At 36.3% G+C, this 17,665-nt stretch overlaps 1 protein-coding gene across 1 annotated transcript; it reads right to left on the reverse strand.

The window, feature by feature from the left end:
* Positions 1 to 569: 569 nt before the first annotated feature.
* On the reverse strand, positions 570 to 4,821 carry irx4b (iroquois homeobox 4b). Its single transcript, XM_058405113.1, has 5 exons — positions 3,994 to 4,821; positions 2,712 to 2,927; positions 2,291 to 2,400; positions 1,860 to 2,170; positions 570 to 1,504 (listed from the first exon to the last, which is right to left on the reverse strand). The coding sequence occupies exons 1-5, from the start codon at positions 4,036 to 4,038 to the stop codon at positions 951 to 953; spliced, it is 1,236 nt and encodes a 411-aa protein (XP_058261096.1). The 5' UTR covers positions 4,039 to 4,821; the 3' UTR covers positions 570 to 950.
* Positions 4,822 to 17,665: the final 12,844 nt, after the last annotated feature.

Here is a 17,665-nt window from a genome sequence, read left to right on the forward strand (position 1 = left end):
ATCCATCCATTGTCTATACCCGCTTTATTCCTAATTAGGGTCACGGGGATCTGCTGGAGCCTATCCCAGCACACATTGGGCGAAAGGCAGGGGTACACCCTGGACAGGTCACCAGTCCATCACAGGGCCACACACATAGACAGACAACCACACACACTTACACTCACTCCTATGGGCAATTTAGAATTACCAATCGACCTAATGTACATGTTTTTGGACTGTGGAAGGAAACCGTAGTACCCAGAGTAAACCCATGCAGGCACGTGCTAACCACTAAGCCACCATGCTACATTATTATTGATATTAGAGTTAAAAAGGAGTCTTTGACTCTCATAGGTTATAGCATAAGAGATCATTTTGTGTAATGAATAGGAATTTGACCAACAATCAACTTTCGTGTAAAGCTTCTGTACACATAGTAATATAATACACATATAACAACCCCAAAATATCTGTAATTGTATTGAGCAAATAAATGTTTGTTCTCTTCAAGCAGGCACTGGATGGAAAGCGACATATGATTTTTTGAAGTTTATTCGTTTATATTCAAACATCATGATTGCATGCCAATGTATACACTCTTGCAAATACAGAAAAAAGAAAAATCAAGAAAAAGGAGAAGGACGAGACAGAAAGTGTTTTTTTTTTTTGTTTGTTTGTTTTTTTTTTGGACAGCCAACAACACAAAAAATTGTTGAAATGGTTATAAGGGAAAAAAACATGGCATATACCTATGAGCATTTCCGTAAGCTGAAAATGGAACAATTTCTTCTAAATCTATCTTTATATTAAAATGTATATTTCCTAATTGTGCATTTGTGCTTCTTCTTAACATTAGCATTTGCAATGGTGCTTTAGTGCTGCAGTGTAGATTAAAGGCGTACCTTTTCATAAATAAAATACTGTGTTGGTTTAGTAGCTTAATAAAAACAATGCACTTTCCTGGTTGATCATGTGATCTGGGACGAGGGAACGCAATCTGTCAGTTCATGGAATCTGTTCTCTAACATCCATAAATTTGAAGAGCTGGAAAAAGTCTGGTTCAAGTCGCTTTGCCTTAGCAATGGATCATGAAACATGCCATCTACCCAGTTTCTCAGGCTGGTGAAAGGAGAGTCCTCTAAGTCTAAATGGCAGTCTGTGGAGGACGAGCGCCCGCCTCGACCCCTGTGCATGCACGATGTGTAATCTGCCTGATTTAACGACGTGGCTGTTTGTGCAAGCGACCAGATTTTTGGCTTGACCTCGTCTTGTTCAGGGTAGGGGCTATCTTCAGTCGTTGATTCTGAGCAGGTTTTCTCAAAACCGTTGTACCTTGTATCAGGAGGAGACTCATGTAGCAGAGGTTCTCTGAGTCGATAACCTGGACAGTTCTGTGGTATGGCATGAGCGCTCATGGGTAACAAAGGTTTCGGTTCACATTCAGAGGCGTCTGACTCAGTGAGGTCGGTGAAATCTTCCAAATCGCTTTGTGCTGGATCTGCATCATCCAACCTTGGGTTCTCTGGAATAAAGGAAGAGTTATTTATTTATGTATTTATTTTTATAAACAGCTTGAGAGGAAACAATCTTATATTGAAGCAATTCATTGGTAACACCTATGCACCCATAGAAGGACCACTTTAGTCTCTCTACAAAACATTTCAGTCTATAATTCTTTTTTCCTACAGTAATCACTGTACATTTTTCCATATAAAGGTAGAATATAGTGATTTTAGTATTCATGATCTTCCCATGTCGTAATCACCAACAAAAGATTTTTTGGAAAAAATGCTTCTTTGAAAGCATTTCTCTGGAGAATCTTGTTTTTATTAAGTCTTTATAATATATTTACGGGTTCAATGTAAAATACAACAAACCATCAAACTCCTTCTCAGATTTAATGGGCTCCCCTTCGATATTCTCTGCTTCCTCTTCGCATCCTCGCTCCTCTGAGGTCTTGTTGCGTGGAGACCATGTCATTTTGTTCTCTTTCTTAAGTCTACGCCGCGCGTTGGCGAACCACGTGGACACCTGTGTCAAGGTCATTTTGGTGATTATAGCCAGCATGATCTTTTCTCCTTTGGTGGGATACGGGTTCTTTTTGTGCTCCTGAAGCCAGGCTTTCAGGGTGCTGGTGGTCTCTCTGGTTGCGTTCTTCCTTCTCGTGTTAACATCCACAGATCCATACCTAAACACCCAATACCAAGAGCTCACTTACACAGAGGGCTTTCAAAAACCCCAAACCACAGTTTTATTGGAAATCTTATCAAATCAGATTAGATATCCACTCGTATACTGTATATCTTACCCATATGAGTCATACTGGTATCCAAATGGGTGATTGTAGGAGTAATAAGTTGACCCATGTGTGATCCTTGTACTTGCCGTTCCTGAGTCTCCTTTCTCTCTGATTTTACCCTAGGAGGAAAACATATTTAGAAATTAAATAAAAGCTTGATAAAGCATTTTAAGACTGTATATAAACAACCATGGGTGTGTGTGTGTGTGTGTGTGTGTGTGCAGTATATAATACTTTTGTTCCATTGACAGATAAACACTACACTGAAGCTCAGATATTCCAAAGATATATACTGCAATCCATCAAAATAACCAACACAACAAAAAAAAACCCTTTAAATGAACACTTTCTGTTTTAATTACAGTATCATTTCTGCTCAGAAATTGTTTTTTGTGGCATACATCTCAGCAAACACCAACCAAACCCATACCAGGGAATACAGGCATGTCGAATCCGTTCTGTATGAACAGTATGTCCCGTGATCTTTCGTGTATCCGTTCTCATACGGAGAGGTGAGGTCGTGTCTGGTGGATGTCACCAACGTGCCCTCGTACACCGGGCAGTAGAGGGAAGTCTGCGCAGAATCGAATGGAGAATCGCTCCCGGACTCGTAGCAGGAACCCAGAGTATTAGAGGATAACAGGATCTGTAAAGGTAGAGGAACCAGACAACTTTCATTAAAACTTATACTTGCATTTGCTTTTCATTGGTTTTAACCTGGTAAACTCCAGGAAGCTCTCACTGGATCCAAACATAATTACTGTTGTACTAAATCCATTAGTTTCAGGGCAGTTACTCAGGTCACCAGAATATATGTTAGAAGTATGTCAAGATGTTTGGATACCAAAATGTTTTATATATCTGTCACTCTCAAAAGTACCAAAGTACACGTTTCAAAAGCTGCTCAGGTGACACCATCAAGAGTATTCTGCTTTTCTTTTCACCTGGGAAGGTGTAATTAAAGCTATTTGCAGGTAAGCCAATGGTTTCCAAGGTCTAATGATATACCTTAAATTATTATTATTAAAATGTACACTAAAAATGCCTTCATGGTACCACATCATCCCTTCATTTCTGAGAGTCTAAAGTATAGAATTATTTGGCAGAGGTCATTAATATTTGGTTAAATTAAGTTGGTTAAGTGAACTATTAACTCTTAACATACATATTTATTTCCTAAATTGTAGTAATAATACAGGCAATCCAAAAAAAGTCATCTTAGCAAGTGAAAATATCATCAATAGGTCAGATATCTAACATTTCCTAATAAATAATAATAATTAACTAAATATATGATCATTCAGCATATTTTTAACCTTCTCTCTTTCTAATGTCAAGCAAGTTTTCTTCTTGTGGCTATTTGTTCTCATTTTAAGAATTTATTTTTGGCATAAATTGAGCAACAGCATCTAAAGCCACATTGCATAAGCTTATACTGTTAAGATGCAGTGAAGCAATTGAATGAAGAGCTGTGAGGAATTTACTTAATGCATTTGTGCAACGTCACAGACGCAGAGATAAAGAATCAAACACGTTATTGTGAAACACGGCACCGTTTCACCGTTTGCATGGATGCATAAGTGATTCAAGAACTTTATCATCATAGACAGAAGCTCCTTGTACAGTGAAATTCTTTTCCACAAAAATATAAAATAAAGCAAATGTTTCAACTTTATTTAGAAATTGTACATAAGCATGAAAAAGATACTCACCTGGGGAGCTGCTGAATATGAGTAGCCAAACTCAGTGTATGACATGCCTGAGGAGATGAAAGGGAAGAACGCATCTCAGTGCAAAAGTCATCAGGTCATCAGCTCTTCGTGCGGCGTGGAGGAAAATCCGATTAAAGCTTCGATTCACTTCAGATAAACTGCAGCTGATTTGTTGGGTCTCTCTCCACAACATGAAAATGCAAACAAAAAAAAACAATACAACGTGCAGACACTTTACAGGAACAAAAATAAAACCATCAGCAGACGCGTCTCATGCTATTGAACTCCTGCACATCCTCATACGGGCTGTTTGAAAGGTAAAGATGAGGTCTAATGCATGTGCTCAGTGATGAAGCAGCAGTGTGCTCCACCTCTCACACTCCTCCTTCACACTCTCTCCTGCACGGTGAAGGAAGTGGCCAGCCTCGGGCTCTCTCTCACTTTAATGAGCAGAGGAACACCTGCCTGCCTGGAGAGGACTTCACCACGCAGCTCAGACAGCTCCATTGGAAATGATTGATGAGCGAGCAGAGAGATTAGCATAATTGCTTTTCTTCTGGAGTTTTAAAACACTTGACTACAATTAAAATAACATGATCAGGGTGGGTCTGGGGACAAAAAGGGAGGAGGGTGGAGGGGCTTCAGGCTATTAAACATTTACTTGAATGAGCTGTTTTTAACAGCCTCTTCCCTTACACACACACACACACACACACACACGTTTGTTCATTCTTATGAGAACCTTCCACTGACATATTTATTAATGGAGCTAATTCATGCTGACCAAAGGATCTTTTTTTTAATTTATTTATTTATTTATTTATTTATTTATTTATTTATTTATTTATTTATTTATTTATAATAAAGTAAAATAAGGTTATTTAACAATTTAAATTTTTTAAATTTTTTAAATTTAATTTAATTTAATTTAATTTAATTTAATTTAATTTAATTTAATTTAATTTAATTTAATTTAATTTAATTTAATTTAATTTAATTCTGTTTTCCTCATAGGGACTACACACACACACACACGCACACAGCTCAGTGCTGGCAAAGTCTGATAGCACTGACAGTCACTTAATTATGATTTTCTTTTCCACCTAGTTGCTTCTTTTTCTTGGTTGGTTTCTTAAGCTTATAAGTAAATGAACGTCTATCCTTTTTTTAATTATTCTTTCAAATGACATCTGTTAAGTGTAATATGGGGTAATGGTATGGTGGGCCGTAACAGGAAATTAATCAATGACAGTGAAGAAATGTGACTGAAATGTTTTATTCCTCTTACGCCACAGCAATTTCCGACGTTATATTCCCTTTATTTATATTCTTATTTAGAATTGCATTTATTTTATTTAAAAAGTATATCATATATTTTAATTATGGATTTATTCATAGAGGGACAACTTAGTTTAGTTTCTGTTATCATTTCTAGTATAGCTACAGCTATAAACATTAGTTCCCTCACCATCTTTTCTTTTTTCCCCTCTATTGAAGTTACACGAGAAAACAATACATATGGTCAGGTTAGAGAGAAACAACAAGAGAAATCAAGCACTGACACTGGAGACTCCTTCCTAAACAACAAAACTCCTTTCATAGCAACAATTACATACGTAGTTAATCTGTTAGTGTCCACTATACAAGTCCCTATACACCTGTGATTTGCCAGAGCTGATGTTATATATAGAAAATTAATCAACATCTTCTGGGGTATCAGGTTACTCATTTTCCAACTGTAAAATATTACTAAGCTGCCTAAGATAGAGAGAGAGAGAGAGAGAGAGCTTCTTCTGAAAATGATAGACTTGTCATGGAGCGAGAGAGGAAGAGAAAGATACTTCCATCTAACTGAAATTTAATCCTTCATCACTCACTCGAGTCTTTTCAAAATGAAACCGTACCCATGATGCCAGCTGACATCTCGGATTTGCAGCACAGAGCTTTGCCCGGTGCTTTCTCACTGCCATGGCTAAGTGGTTTGGCGTGTTACAGTTCACTTAATATACATAATAGATGAAGAGGTTGCAGTGCACGTCCCAAGCCCCTTCACACTCCTCGTTAAAGATGAAAACAAAGATAAACATCCTCCACACTGCAAATGATAACCTCTAACCATGTTAGCACTCTTGTTTCTCGGGGTTTTTTCACTCGTGTAACTTGTAAAAAGCAGTTTTTTTTCCAAGAACTGGACACACTGGATTGATATTTTGTCTTACTGAGTTCTGTTAAATGAGCAGCTTCATACAGATTTGCCGTTTATCATGTACACACAGGTGATACAAAGTTCTCATATAAAGATCTCCTTCATCTTGATGCGCGTGGTCTTTTCCAAGATGACTCCACCCCATTTACAGGGCACAAAGTCTCACTAAATAGTGAGATGAGGATGAAAATATTTGTAAGTCATATGGTATGGCCTTCACAAGTATAACATCTCAACCAGGTTGAGCACCTACTGGAGATTTTAGCCTGAAGACCATCAATACATAAAATCCCAAATTGATATTAAATATTATCTACCACATGCCAGATGGAAACCTGAAGAAGAAGGAGTGTAGCCTTTCTTTCTCTGATCAGTGCATTATTTGTACTTGGACGGTATACGTGTAAGTATAGATATTGAGAACTGAAGATAACTGAATTTATAATCATATTATATCAATGTCTTTGGCATTCTGGGACTGAAAAACATTGCAGGGTGTGTTGTCATAGTAACACAATCAACAATAGGCTGGTGTGATACAATTCAACACAAAGCAAAGTTACTGATTCCTCAAAGTAATTCTAACTTAAATAAACTTGTATAATATAATATAGTATGCAAAACAAACTAGTATAGCAGGATAAATAACACACATCCAAATAACAATATTACAACAATTTTTTATTCATAAATTTAATGAATTTCAAATTTAATGAAGATCATTATTCAAGAATGATCAAGATCAAGATTTTCCTTTTTGATTTTTACAAAACTTGAGACTCCTTTCGAAAAGTTTCTCAACCGTATGAATGATTATATCATTTCATTCACAATTAAAAACATTTGTTAAATTTGGATAGTATTAGGCTTAGATAATGTGGCGTGTTCACTATAAGAGTTCCTGCTCAATAGCTGTTACTATGGAAATGTATTATTCTAATGTATTATAATGAGCATATTAAAGTAGACATGTGAGTGCTGCTGTTCTAGAAAATACCCAGCTTTCAAGATTTTTATATTGTACAAAAGGCCACAGTTTTTCAAAGAGAGAGAGAGAGAGATGGTAAGACAGATGGAGCTATACACAGCTGTAAAGAATTCCTAAGCTATTAGGTGTTGAAATAGAGATCAGAGCTGCGGTGAGTTCCTCATGATTGCCGCCTTGAACACGACGCTGTGAGACGCCCGGCTCTACCTGCCGTCACCTGAGAGAGTGGCAGCTCCTCGATTGCGTCTTGTGCGGTCGGACCGTACGTGCAGGAATCCGCACATCTCACCCCGGCCTGGTGTTTTTCTCGTCACTCTTGACTGAGACGCTCCAAGGTAAATGATGTGAAGATGGTACTCATTCACTGTTACAGCCAAACACAAATTGCCAGCATTTTTGACTGACAGGGTTTTTCTGTTGTTGTTCTGTTGTTGTTGCATCAGAGTGAAAGCTTTATTTCCGCTCCTCGTCAAAACACAGACGACGACGCTTGTTCAATATATGAGCACCTTTATCATGAGACAAATTAAATGTCATTCATTTGAGGGGCTCCATTTTGCTCGATCCCCCTGAGAAGAAACCAAGTGGGATTTGGCAACTCGCTTAAAATGGAGGAAAAAATATCCACATGGATTATTTTAACCTGGTCTCTACTTCCCATTTATCCACTCTCAATTTTTACTTTCCTCTAGAGCCTCTTATTTTCTCCTCTCCATCTCTTCATCCGCGACTTGGCTCGGTCCTTGGGGGGGGGGGGGGGGGGCGAAAATGCTATCGTCCAGACGTTTCATTCATCCAGGCAGAAAATGGAAGGGAAACAGGGAAGGACAGGAGATGTTTAGGGAGTTAACTCTATTCTTACACACTTCTTGTCCTAAAGAGCTGCACCATGGGGACCTGTGTCAAGAGATCTCTGACACTTCATTCCCTTTACACAGGAACACTCTCTGACACACTCAGGCAGGAAAGAGCTTCAGTCTACACCAGTCTCTGTACACATGTCTGGACGATTTTATTTTATTTTATTATAAAACTCATCTAACATAACCGAAAACCATGTGGTAACACTTCACATTAAGCTCAGGTACATAAATCTCTATATAACTCTTTTTATAATTCTTTGTCTGTTAGTTAAAATGTCCCATATATACATTTTTAAAAACTCTAATAATGCCTTATTTAAATATCTTGTGTCAGGTTTTAATATTATTCAGTCCAACTAAAGATTAACATTCTGATTTCAACCCAAACAGAGCAGAAGTCTCATGTTTTTTAAAGCCTGGTGCTGGTGGGTTTATGCGTCTGCTTGGTTTGTTTTCCAGGCCACTGCCACAGAGAGAGTAGTTGCTCTTTAAAGTATGCATTTCTCCATTCCACTGAGAGTTTGACATATTTCTCTCCATCACTGCCGCTTCATTACTTGCTCACCAGCATGTAGGTATTATTCCCTCACATTCAATCCTCCCTCCACTGGGATGCAAAATATATATATATATATATATATATATATATATATATATATATATATATATATATATATATATATATATATATATATTTGACTGCATGAGGACTTTATTTCTCATGAAGAAAAACATACAAAATAAGCAAAATGTTTCAGATTTCATTGTCGGATTATCGGCATGGTGGTTTGTATTGAATCTCGGTTAAAATAACGCTAAAGAATATGTAATTTACCAATAACAAGTTTAATTCACACTTTATTCTCTTCATATATGAGTTGACCGCTCTGTTTCTTGGAAATACCGAATATGAGCTCCCTCATCTGTCCACTTCAGGAAACTGCATATACAAGTGATAAGGATCAGGATATCTGGAATTCATCATATGTTGCACTGGTATATATATATATATAAAACCAAGAAAAAAATAAAACAAAATCCTATCAAACTGTCTGAAAAAAAATGATATACACAGTGGTGTCTGAAAGTCTGAGAATACTGGGTTTTTTTTTTATTTAAAATCGGAAATAAATAAATAGTAGGTTGTAGATATTTTGCACTATTCCTAGCTCCCGATTTATTTATAAGCAGTAAATTAATTAAATGTAAGCAACATGAGCAGATGACACTCTGATAGATTCAATATAATATGGATTATAAGGTTTTGTGCAAACTTGTGAAGTCTATGCAGGCTTGAATCAATACAGGGGACGAATGAAATAATAAGAAAGTTGAAAATTCATGTAAATGTTTTAAAGTTTCTACTTTTTACAGAGGTTTTTAGGAGATATAGAATTTGTAATGAAAAGTATTTTATTAAATTTGAAAAGAATATAAACTTTCACAAGTGTGCTCAGACTTTTCGATGCCTCTGTGTATTCAGTATATACAGATTCCCAAATCATATATCTGCTTTTATTATTTTAATTGTGTGCCGATGTGTTAATTATAGCTACAAACAGAAATAATCAATTTTAAAAAAATAAATAAATTCAGCAAATGAGTATGAGCAAATAGTTGTGTTTTATAGAAATTAATTTTAAACAAAAACAAACAAACAAACAAACAAACCATTTAGGTTCTAAAATCAATTATAGCAATAAAAACATTATTTAAAAAGGCCATGCATTTCTTGTTATTCAATGGGAATTAATGATCACTTAAAAAAAAAAACCTTCGAAACTTATTTAACATTAAGTATATCTAAATTATTTTTTCTTTATTATTATATTTCTTGTTATTCTGAAGTAGGCATGTTACAATGTATAATTAAATTATTTTTTTCTCTACAGTATTTTCCTCTTTCACTGGACACATGATGACACATAAAAGCCATTACTGTCCAAAACAACAGCAACAACAATAGTAATAATAATAATAATAATAATAATAATAATAATAGTAGTAATAATAATAATAGTAGTAATAATAATAATAATAAGTATAATAATAATAATAATAACAATAATAATAATAATAATACAAACTGTGATAAGTTTCATACCTTATTTGAATTATTCAATTCCACAATAATGTAAAAACTAAAAATCTCTTTAATGTTAAATCAGAGGCCTGGTGTATCTTGTATCTTGTATACGTCCCTGTGCTTTACTGCCTGTCTGTGTGTGAGAGGGCTGGAGTGCTGAAGCTGCTGATGGGCCGCTTTAAAGGAAATGTGTAACGACAACTTCAATCAGGCAGAGAGGAAAACACAGCTCACGACCGTAACGACGGGTCAAAGTGCAATCAATAAGCTTTTAGAGAACAAAATCTACAGCAGCCTACTGTATAGTTTCACTCTCTGTTTCACTGATTTTAATTATTTTAAAAGACAAACTGAAATGTTAATGTAAATGATCAATTATGTCCCGGGTCAATACAAAGTCTATTATTTAACCCTTTTTATCAGTAAACTGGATTTTCAGGAACCAGTATCAGACATTTTTAATCAGCGTAAAGAAAGGAATGGCTGTGAGTCTGATATAAAATGAGTTGGCTTTTAGTGTGAGACGTGTTTTTCCCTCTGTTGGATAACTTTACACAGAATTTTAGTGCTTGAATTTTAGATGCTTATAAACAGGCAGAAATGGGTTTGATATCAACATTTACTTTGATTTTTTTTTTCTTTGAATATATTGCCAGTAGTAGTCTAGACAAAAATACTGAAATACTTTACATTCTATAAATTCTTAAAGCCCTAAGTGTTTACTTTCATATGAGCTTCATATTAACCACCGCTGTGGAGTGAGATATGACAAAGACCCTCAGTGCTCAACATGAACACAACAAAACAAACAAAAGTAAAAAAACAACATTTTTTGGGCTCTGGTTAAAAGAGTTTAAAGAAAAAAATGTACATTAGCTTGTCTGTAAACTTCTGCGTACAAACGGCTATTACTGAACATGTCACCATGCACAATTCTAATCAACTAGATATCATGTTATATTTGATCTCTTCATGTCATGCTAGCTTTTAAGCCTTCAGGACAGAGGAGCTTGGCAGTTTCTCACTGAAATGACAAGATGCAGTTTTTTTGTCGTAACTTCAACAGACAGAAAGTCAGGCTAGTGAGGGAACTACTTATAGCTGCTATATCACAGGTTATAAGAGGAACTATAGTGACACTATGAAACTAGACACTAATTTGTTTTCAATTTACTCAATTTTATGTTTGTTTTAATCTGTAAGAAAGTATTTCAAGTTATATTTAATGATTTGGACTGAAACAAATTGGAGGAATAAGAGGAATAAACCATGATCTGGTGCACAATTGTAAAATAAATAAATAAATAAATAAATAAATAAATAGATAAATAAATAAATAAATAAATTTCCTCACACCATCCCAATATATTTAATTCTATTATTTAGAATATTTATTTCAAATATTTAAATAAGAATATTAAATTAAATTTAAATATTTAAATAAGAATATTAAATTTAATTTAAATATTATTTAGAATATTTATTTATAATATTTAGCTTATTTTTATTCTAAGCTAATAAGGAAATGTTACTATTCCCAGGCTGTGCTTTATGATTTTAAATTATAATTCATATTAGGATAATTATTTTAATTCATATAAGGATTGTGATGGTTACTCATTTTTAACATGTTTAATCTTCTGGGCTGGAAACCAGAAGGTTGTGAGTTCAAATCCTAAAAAGCTGCCTGAAATCATCGCTGGGCCTAAAGCTATTAACCCTCAACTTTTCATCTCTAGGATTGTCCCAGTGTGTTGTCCAAAACTGTATAATTATTCTGTATTATATTATATTTAAGTAACAGTTTCAGTGCACAAATTATTCATGGGTGTGTCCAGATTTATATTCATCTTCATCCTTTGTCACTACATACATTCCAAATTAGTAACTAAATAATTGATAATAATTACTTTAGTTATATGCTTAATGCCCCGTGAATATCTTGAAGTTAAAGGGGTTAAATTATGTGATTAAGCAAGCTGACCATTTTTTTAATAATTGGTTTCTTAAAGGGATTGTTTTTATATGTTGTAGACATAATATTCTGTCTGATACAGCAAAATCATTATGTTTACATTATATTTATATTTTTTATTTGACAGAAATATCTATTTTATATATCCTGTCACAATGTTATTGTTTGGCCTCAAACACACTCAGGACCCCCCAAAACACAGACCACCATGGCTGAACAACCAGCAGTGAATCATGACACACAGTATCTTCATGTTTCAACCCCCATTTAGCAGTCTCCTCTCTTTAGTTATGTGATACAGCATGACACTGATGACTCTCAAATGATTTGGACAACCAGCCGACAGCTTGTCATCACACTAGTCGGGCTGATGGTCGCTTTTAGCCTGCCCAGTCCTACAGCTGTTCCTTTAAGATAAGCCCTGGCTCTGCTAGTACGGCGCAATACCGCCTGATGAATAGAGCGTCATGTGTCTGAGCAGAATCTGGATGATATTGAATCATTGACGTTCGGACCGGGCCTGTAAATTGCCTGGTGCTTGGCCATTGACCTCCCTCTGAGAGATTGACAGCGTTCAATACAGGGCTACTTCCTGCTGTCCCTTGAGAGCTGCCACTCCATAATTCCTGGGGATTGTTCCTCTGGGGATGGAGTTCGGTTTCCGTGTCCACTTCACATAAGGGAAGGAGGGAGGAATGGAGGGACAGGATGGCGAAATGTGATACATGCCAACTGTTTATGTGATCAATGGCATGGTCCATCCCAAGCTGGCGAGGGTTAATATGGCCCATTTGACTCAATTACATCAAGCACCGACTGTGAACGGCCGAGGATCGAATGACTCTCTCTCTGTTTTTCTCTTTTTCTATCTGCATTCTGAATGTCTAAATCTAAATCCCAGCAGAGGAATAAAGATCTTGTCATCATATACTTACTGTCATAAAGAAGATAAGCTGAGAATGAAGACGTTGATGAAGATGCAGTGGACACGGACACACACACAGACTGACAGGTGTGTGATAAGCAGTGATTGTGTGGTCAGAAGGTTGTGTGACATCCCCCGGGGCGAAAAATGGACACTGATGACACCCCCAGTCTCTTTGTACTGAGCAGAATAATGGCTCGTTTAAACACCGTACACAAACAGATGAGCACCGCTTACATTAAACTCAATCCCATTAGTTCCTTTTTTAATAAATAAGCTGATCCTGGGTAAAATGGGAAAGGCTCCTATTCTTGTCGTCAGCTGATAGGAGCTGCGTTTAATGAAATGGTCTTTTGTGTTGGTTGGTCGAACTCATTTGATTTTTTTTTTCTCCCCATAGGCCTCCTGTATCCTGTGATAAGTCTTGAAACCACTGAAGCCTGTAATGACTCCATTACTGAGACCACCGCAGGACTGTGTGTGTGTGTGTGTGTGTGGATATGTTTTTGTATAGTAGTGAGGACCAAATTTAGCCACTAACATATTAATATCTTACAGGACTTGCCTTAATATATATATAGTAAAAAAGCTGTTAAAAATATTTCCTTTCAGTGGCTGAAGGTAAGGATGTAGAGGTAAGATCTAGGTGTAGGCATGGTATTAATTAACTGCATTAATAATTATTCAAAGGCAAATGTAATCATTCTGCAGTCACATTGGTAACAAGGTCTAATGCTTTCCAACAAGGACGCACAAGGGGATATTTACACACATATACACACATTTTTATATTCAAATACACAGATTTTTGCACACACACACAGAAGTAGAAGTAATAGATTGGCTATTATTCTGAGGGGAAGCCACCACCTAATACACTAAAAGACGTAATGGTTCAATTGGAAGTTAATGTTCTTTTTGCTTTCTGAACCATGAAACAAACACACACACACAAAACTCTTTCACTTGTAATCAATTAATTCGCACACCGTTTACCACCGACCTGTCATTCACAGCTTTATTTTTTGCGCAACTGAAATTACCCCAAGCTCAAACCATTCTGCTGCCTCAGAGAAAAAGCGACATTGGGTTTCAGAAACAACAAACAGGAAATGTCATGTGTAAAATGAATTATTTCCTCGCTCATTTCAGACGGGAACCCCTTCTCGTTTACACCAGCACTGCGAAATTTCTCCAAAATATCTCCAAATTGAGTGACTTTTTGTTAACAATTGTTTTATAAAAATGGTGATTTACAAAAAGAATCTGTCACTACATTATCAATATTTATTCCTACACAAATTTTTCAATCCTCTACACAAACATTTCTAACATAAGTATTTTTGTATTGATTGCTGTAAAATAATGCGATAAAGAAATAAAAGAAGACAAACTAGACAGATGAAGATTGGATAAAACATCAGCTGCAGATACAGTGAGCCACAGATTCCTGTTCATGGATGAAAGGAGTGGACACTGATGTGGTCTTCCACTCATCCTGCCTCAAGGTTTGTGCATTCTGACATGCCTTTAAGCTCATCACGGTTGTAAACAGTGGTTATTTGAGTAACTGTAGCCTTCGTGTTGGCTCCAACCATTCTCAACAGATCTCACTGGACCAAACTCTGCAAACTCTATAGACTGTTATGCGTGAAAATGACAGGAAATCAGTGGCTTCTGGACTCAAATCAGCCTGTCCATGCCAGAGATTAAGTTCTGATGCTCGATGTCAATTTTCACTGAATCCTTTGACCTGTATCTGCATGATATTGTTCACATGTTCTTACATGTTTATTTTAGGTCATGCACAATTTCAGGGAAAAACACACACTGATAAGAAGCTCAAGTAATCACTCGCCTGTGCTAAAATGGTTAATTGTTTGTGACGTGTGTGTGAATTTTTTCCATTAGAGACGTGAAACATTTACTTTTGTGCCACTAAAAGAGTCAGCCAGTCCTTAAGTGGCCACAAGAGGGTCAGTCATGAGGCTCTATGGATTTGAATGAAGCTCTGACAGCTATTGTTGAGACTGTTTCTTTCTTCCTCTCAGTTGTATACATCCCTGTCTCTGGGTACTGCGGTAAAGATGGATAGTTCACCTTAATAAAACCAAAACAAGCATCTAAAGTGAAATCAAATGTGCTCCATGGGAGCTGCAGGTCACAGAGGGAACATCTGTGCTGATTTATATAGAAAGCAGTGATAAATGCACTTTCCAGGAGCAGGAATAGGCCACACAGAATCAAGCAGAGATGCTCGATGAAAAGAACAAGGCTTATTGGAGAAATTGTAGCGAGCCTTTAGAAGCTCAGGGCCATATTACAGGGTCATAAATCAACCAATAGTCTCCTCTCTGGCATCGATTTCTGTTAGCGGACAGATATGATGAGCATCTCTCTATGCTGTATTCAATTCGAGGTCAAGTGTGTGTGATCCGATAGCATCCTTTAGTTTTATATTAGCGTGATGCTATAAGTTTAGAAAGCGTTTAACTAATTGCTTTTAGATATCTAAAATAACGTCTTTCAAGGCATTCTCAAGATTATTGACAAGCCTCAAAAGGAACATACTGTATAAAATTAATCATGTATGCAATTGTCAGGCAGCAGAGATGCGGGTAAAAGGCAATATTTTATGCTTATTTTTTTTATTTTTTACAGGTAAACTAATGCATATCATGAAGCAAAGTTGAAATGCCAACACAGGTGATGAACAAATGGCAAAACAAATCAAAAACCTGATTCAGAAACCAGGGGATCAAAACCATAATAGAAGTCATAAAAAATCAGCATCAGCAAAAAATAAGGAGATCATTTATATTTACATTTATGCCATTTGACAGAAAGCCCTTATCCTGAGTGACTTACATTTATCTCATTTTTTTATACAACTGAGCAATTGAGGATTAAGGGCCTTGCTCGAGGGTCCAGCGGCAGTGGCTTAGTGGATTATGGATTCGAACTCACAACCGTCCAACATCTTGACCACCAGCTACCACTTCCTCCCACAGTCTCTTGGGAGCTGTAGTTAGACACAGATTCAAACCTTTACTTGACATCAATGAGTGAGTCGTATTTCTTTTAAGATGCATGGAGATTTCTTTTATGGAAGTATGTCACTCCAATATCTCCAAAAGGTGTTCAACTGGCTTGAAATTTGGTGACTGAGACGGCTATAGCATATAATTTTCACTATTTTCATTCACATTACACCATTCAGTAGATGTGGGCGGGGTCATCCTGGGTGAGACCACGGCCATCGAGATAAACAGGTTTCATGATAGGATAAAATTCAGAAGAATTTAAATATGAATTGTTCATTATCAACTATAAATCCAAATAAATGTGGAATTTATGTAAGATCATTTTTGATTATATATAGGTTTTATAGAATCATCAATCTTACATCTTCATAAAGTCATCAATCTTTACAAGAGTCTCTGCACTGGATACGTAGTATAAAGTACCCACCATCTGATTTTACTCTGGGATTGGGGGCCAGACATGATGATGTATTCTTTATAAATGTGTTCTTTACTTTACATTGTTTGATTCTAACCACAAACACACAGGACCAACGATTATTCCAGTAAGCTTAGCAAAATAGGTGTGTTATTTTATAAGTTGCCTCCAAAAATAGTCGATTCTCAATGTGACATCCTACTTTTATTAATTTGACCTATTAATCCATTATCCCGGTCAGGATTGCAGGAACCCTGGGTGTGAGGCAGGAATACACCCTGGATGGACTGCTTGTCCAATATTCTTTAGGGTTTTGCTTTGGAAAGAAAAAAATAGAAAGTTGGAGGAAACATTATTGTTTAAGTGGAAATTTAAAATCTATTTTTACCCAATCATCATTGTATATGATGTTTAAGGGTGCCAATAATTCTGGACTGAAGCCTATACAATTACTATACAAACAAAATTAGTGCTATAATATCATCAATCTTCTTTAATGTATGCTTATGCCATCAAACCGTCATCAGCCCACAACTTGCATCTCGTTCCTGGTGCTGCTGAGTAAGCCAAACTTTGTGCTGAGGAACTGAACAGTTCAGGCCTCAAGATGGAGCTCTGAACGTTTTTTTAGCTCTACTTTTGTTCATTTCAACATGTCAGAGATTAATGAACAACCTTCTGAGGCTGATGTAGGATGATTTAGATATGGGAGACATTAGACACTGCTAAACTGGAGGCTATAGTCTTGTCTTATTTGTGAAAGCCTTGTAGCTTTGAGGGAATAAAAACACCAAAGAAACAAACTTTAGACCTCAAACGTGGAAATTTAAATGAAAACTTTCCCAAAGAACTATCACTCTAAATAAATAAAAGTTGTAAGGAGCGGTTACTGAAACATCTGGCATTAGCCTCTGTGTTGACACATAACCTTTTGATCCGTTTATGTAAAGTAATTTTCTTTCTTTACTTCACTATTATAAATGGCTCACACTCTGACTCAGTGTCTCATTTCAAAGTTAAGCAAGTTAGGGTTTCTTTAACCCCCCTGAAATCATCACTACCAGCTTTCATTCTCCAACAAAAAGACTACTATACAATTGATAGGCCGAATCACAGCTAAGAAAACAAACCCGTAGAGGCCTGTGTCAATCCAGCCAGGTCAGTCCA

Source organism: Hemibagrus wyckioides, linkage group LG12 (genome assembly GCF_019097595.1).
Source record: "Hemibagrus wyckioides isolate EC202008001 linkage group LG12, SWU_Hwy_1.0, whole genome shotgun sequence".
NCBI classification, from domain to species: Eukaryota; Metazoa; Chordata; class Actinopteri; order Siluriformes; family Bagridae; genus Hemibagrus; species Hemibagrus wyckioides.

Bases quoted from the DNA above. Each gene is read 5' to 3' on its own strand.
- irx4b (XM_058405113.1), bottom strand. From the start codon at position 4,038: ATGTCATACACTGAGTTTGGCTACTCATATTCAGCAGCTCCCCAG. The intron at 2,928-3,993 runs GTGAGTATCTTT...CTACCTTTACAG, and splicing joins CATATTCAGCAGCTCCCCAG to ATCCTGTTATCCTCTAATAC. The intron at 2,171-2,290 runs GTAAGATATACA...TTGGGTGTTTAG, and splicing joins TACCAGTATGACTCATATGG to GTATGGATCTGTGGATGTTA.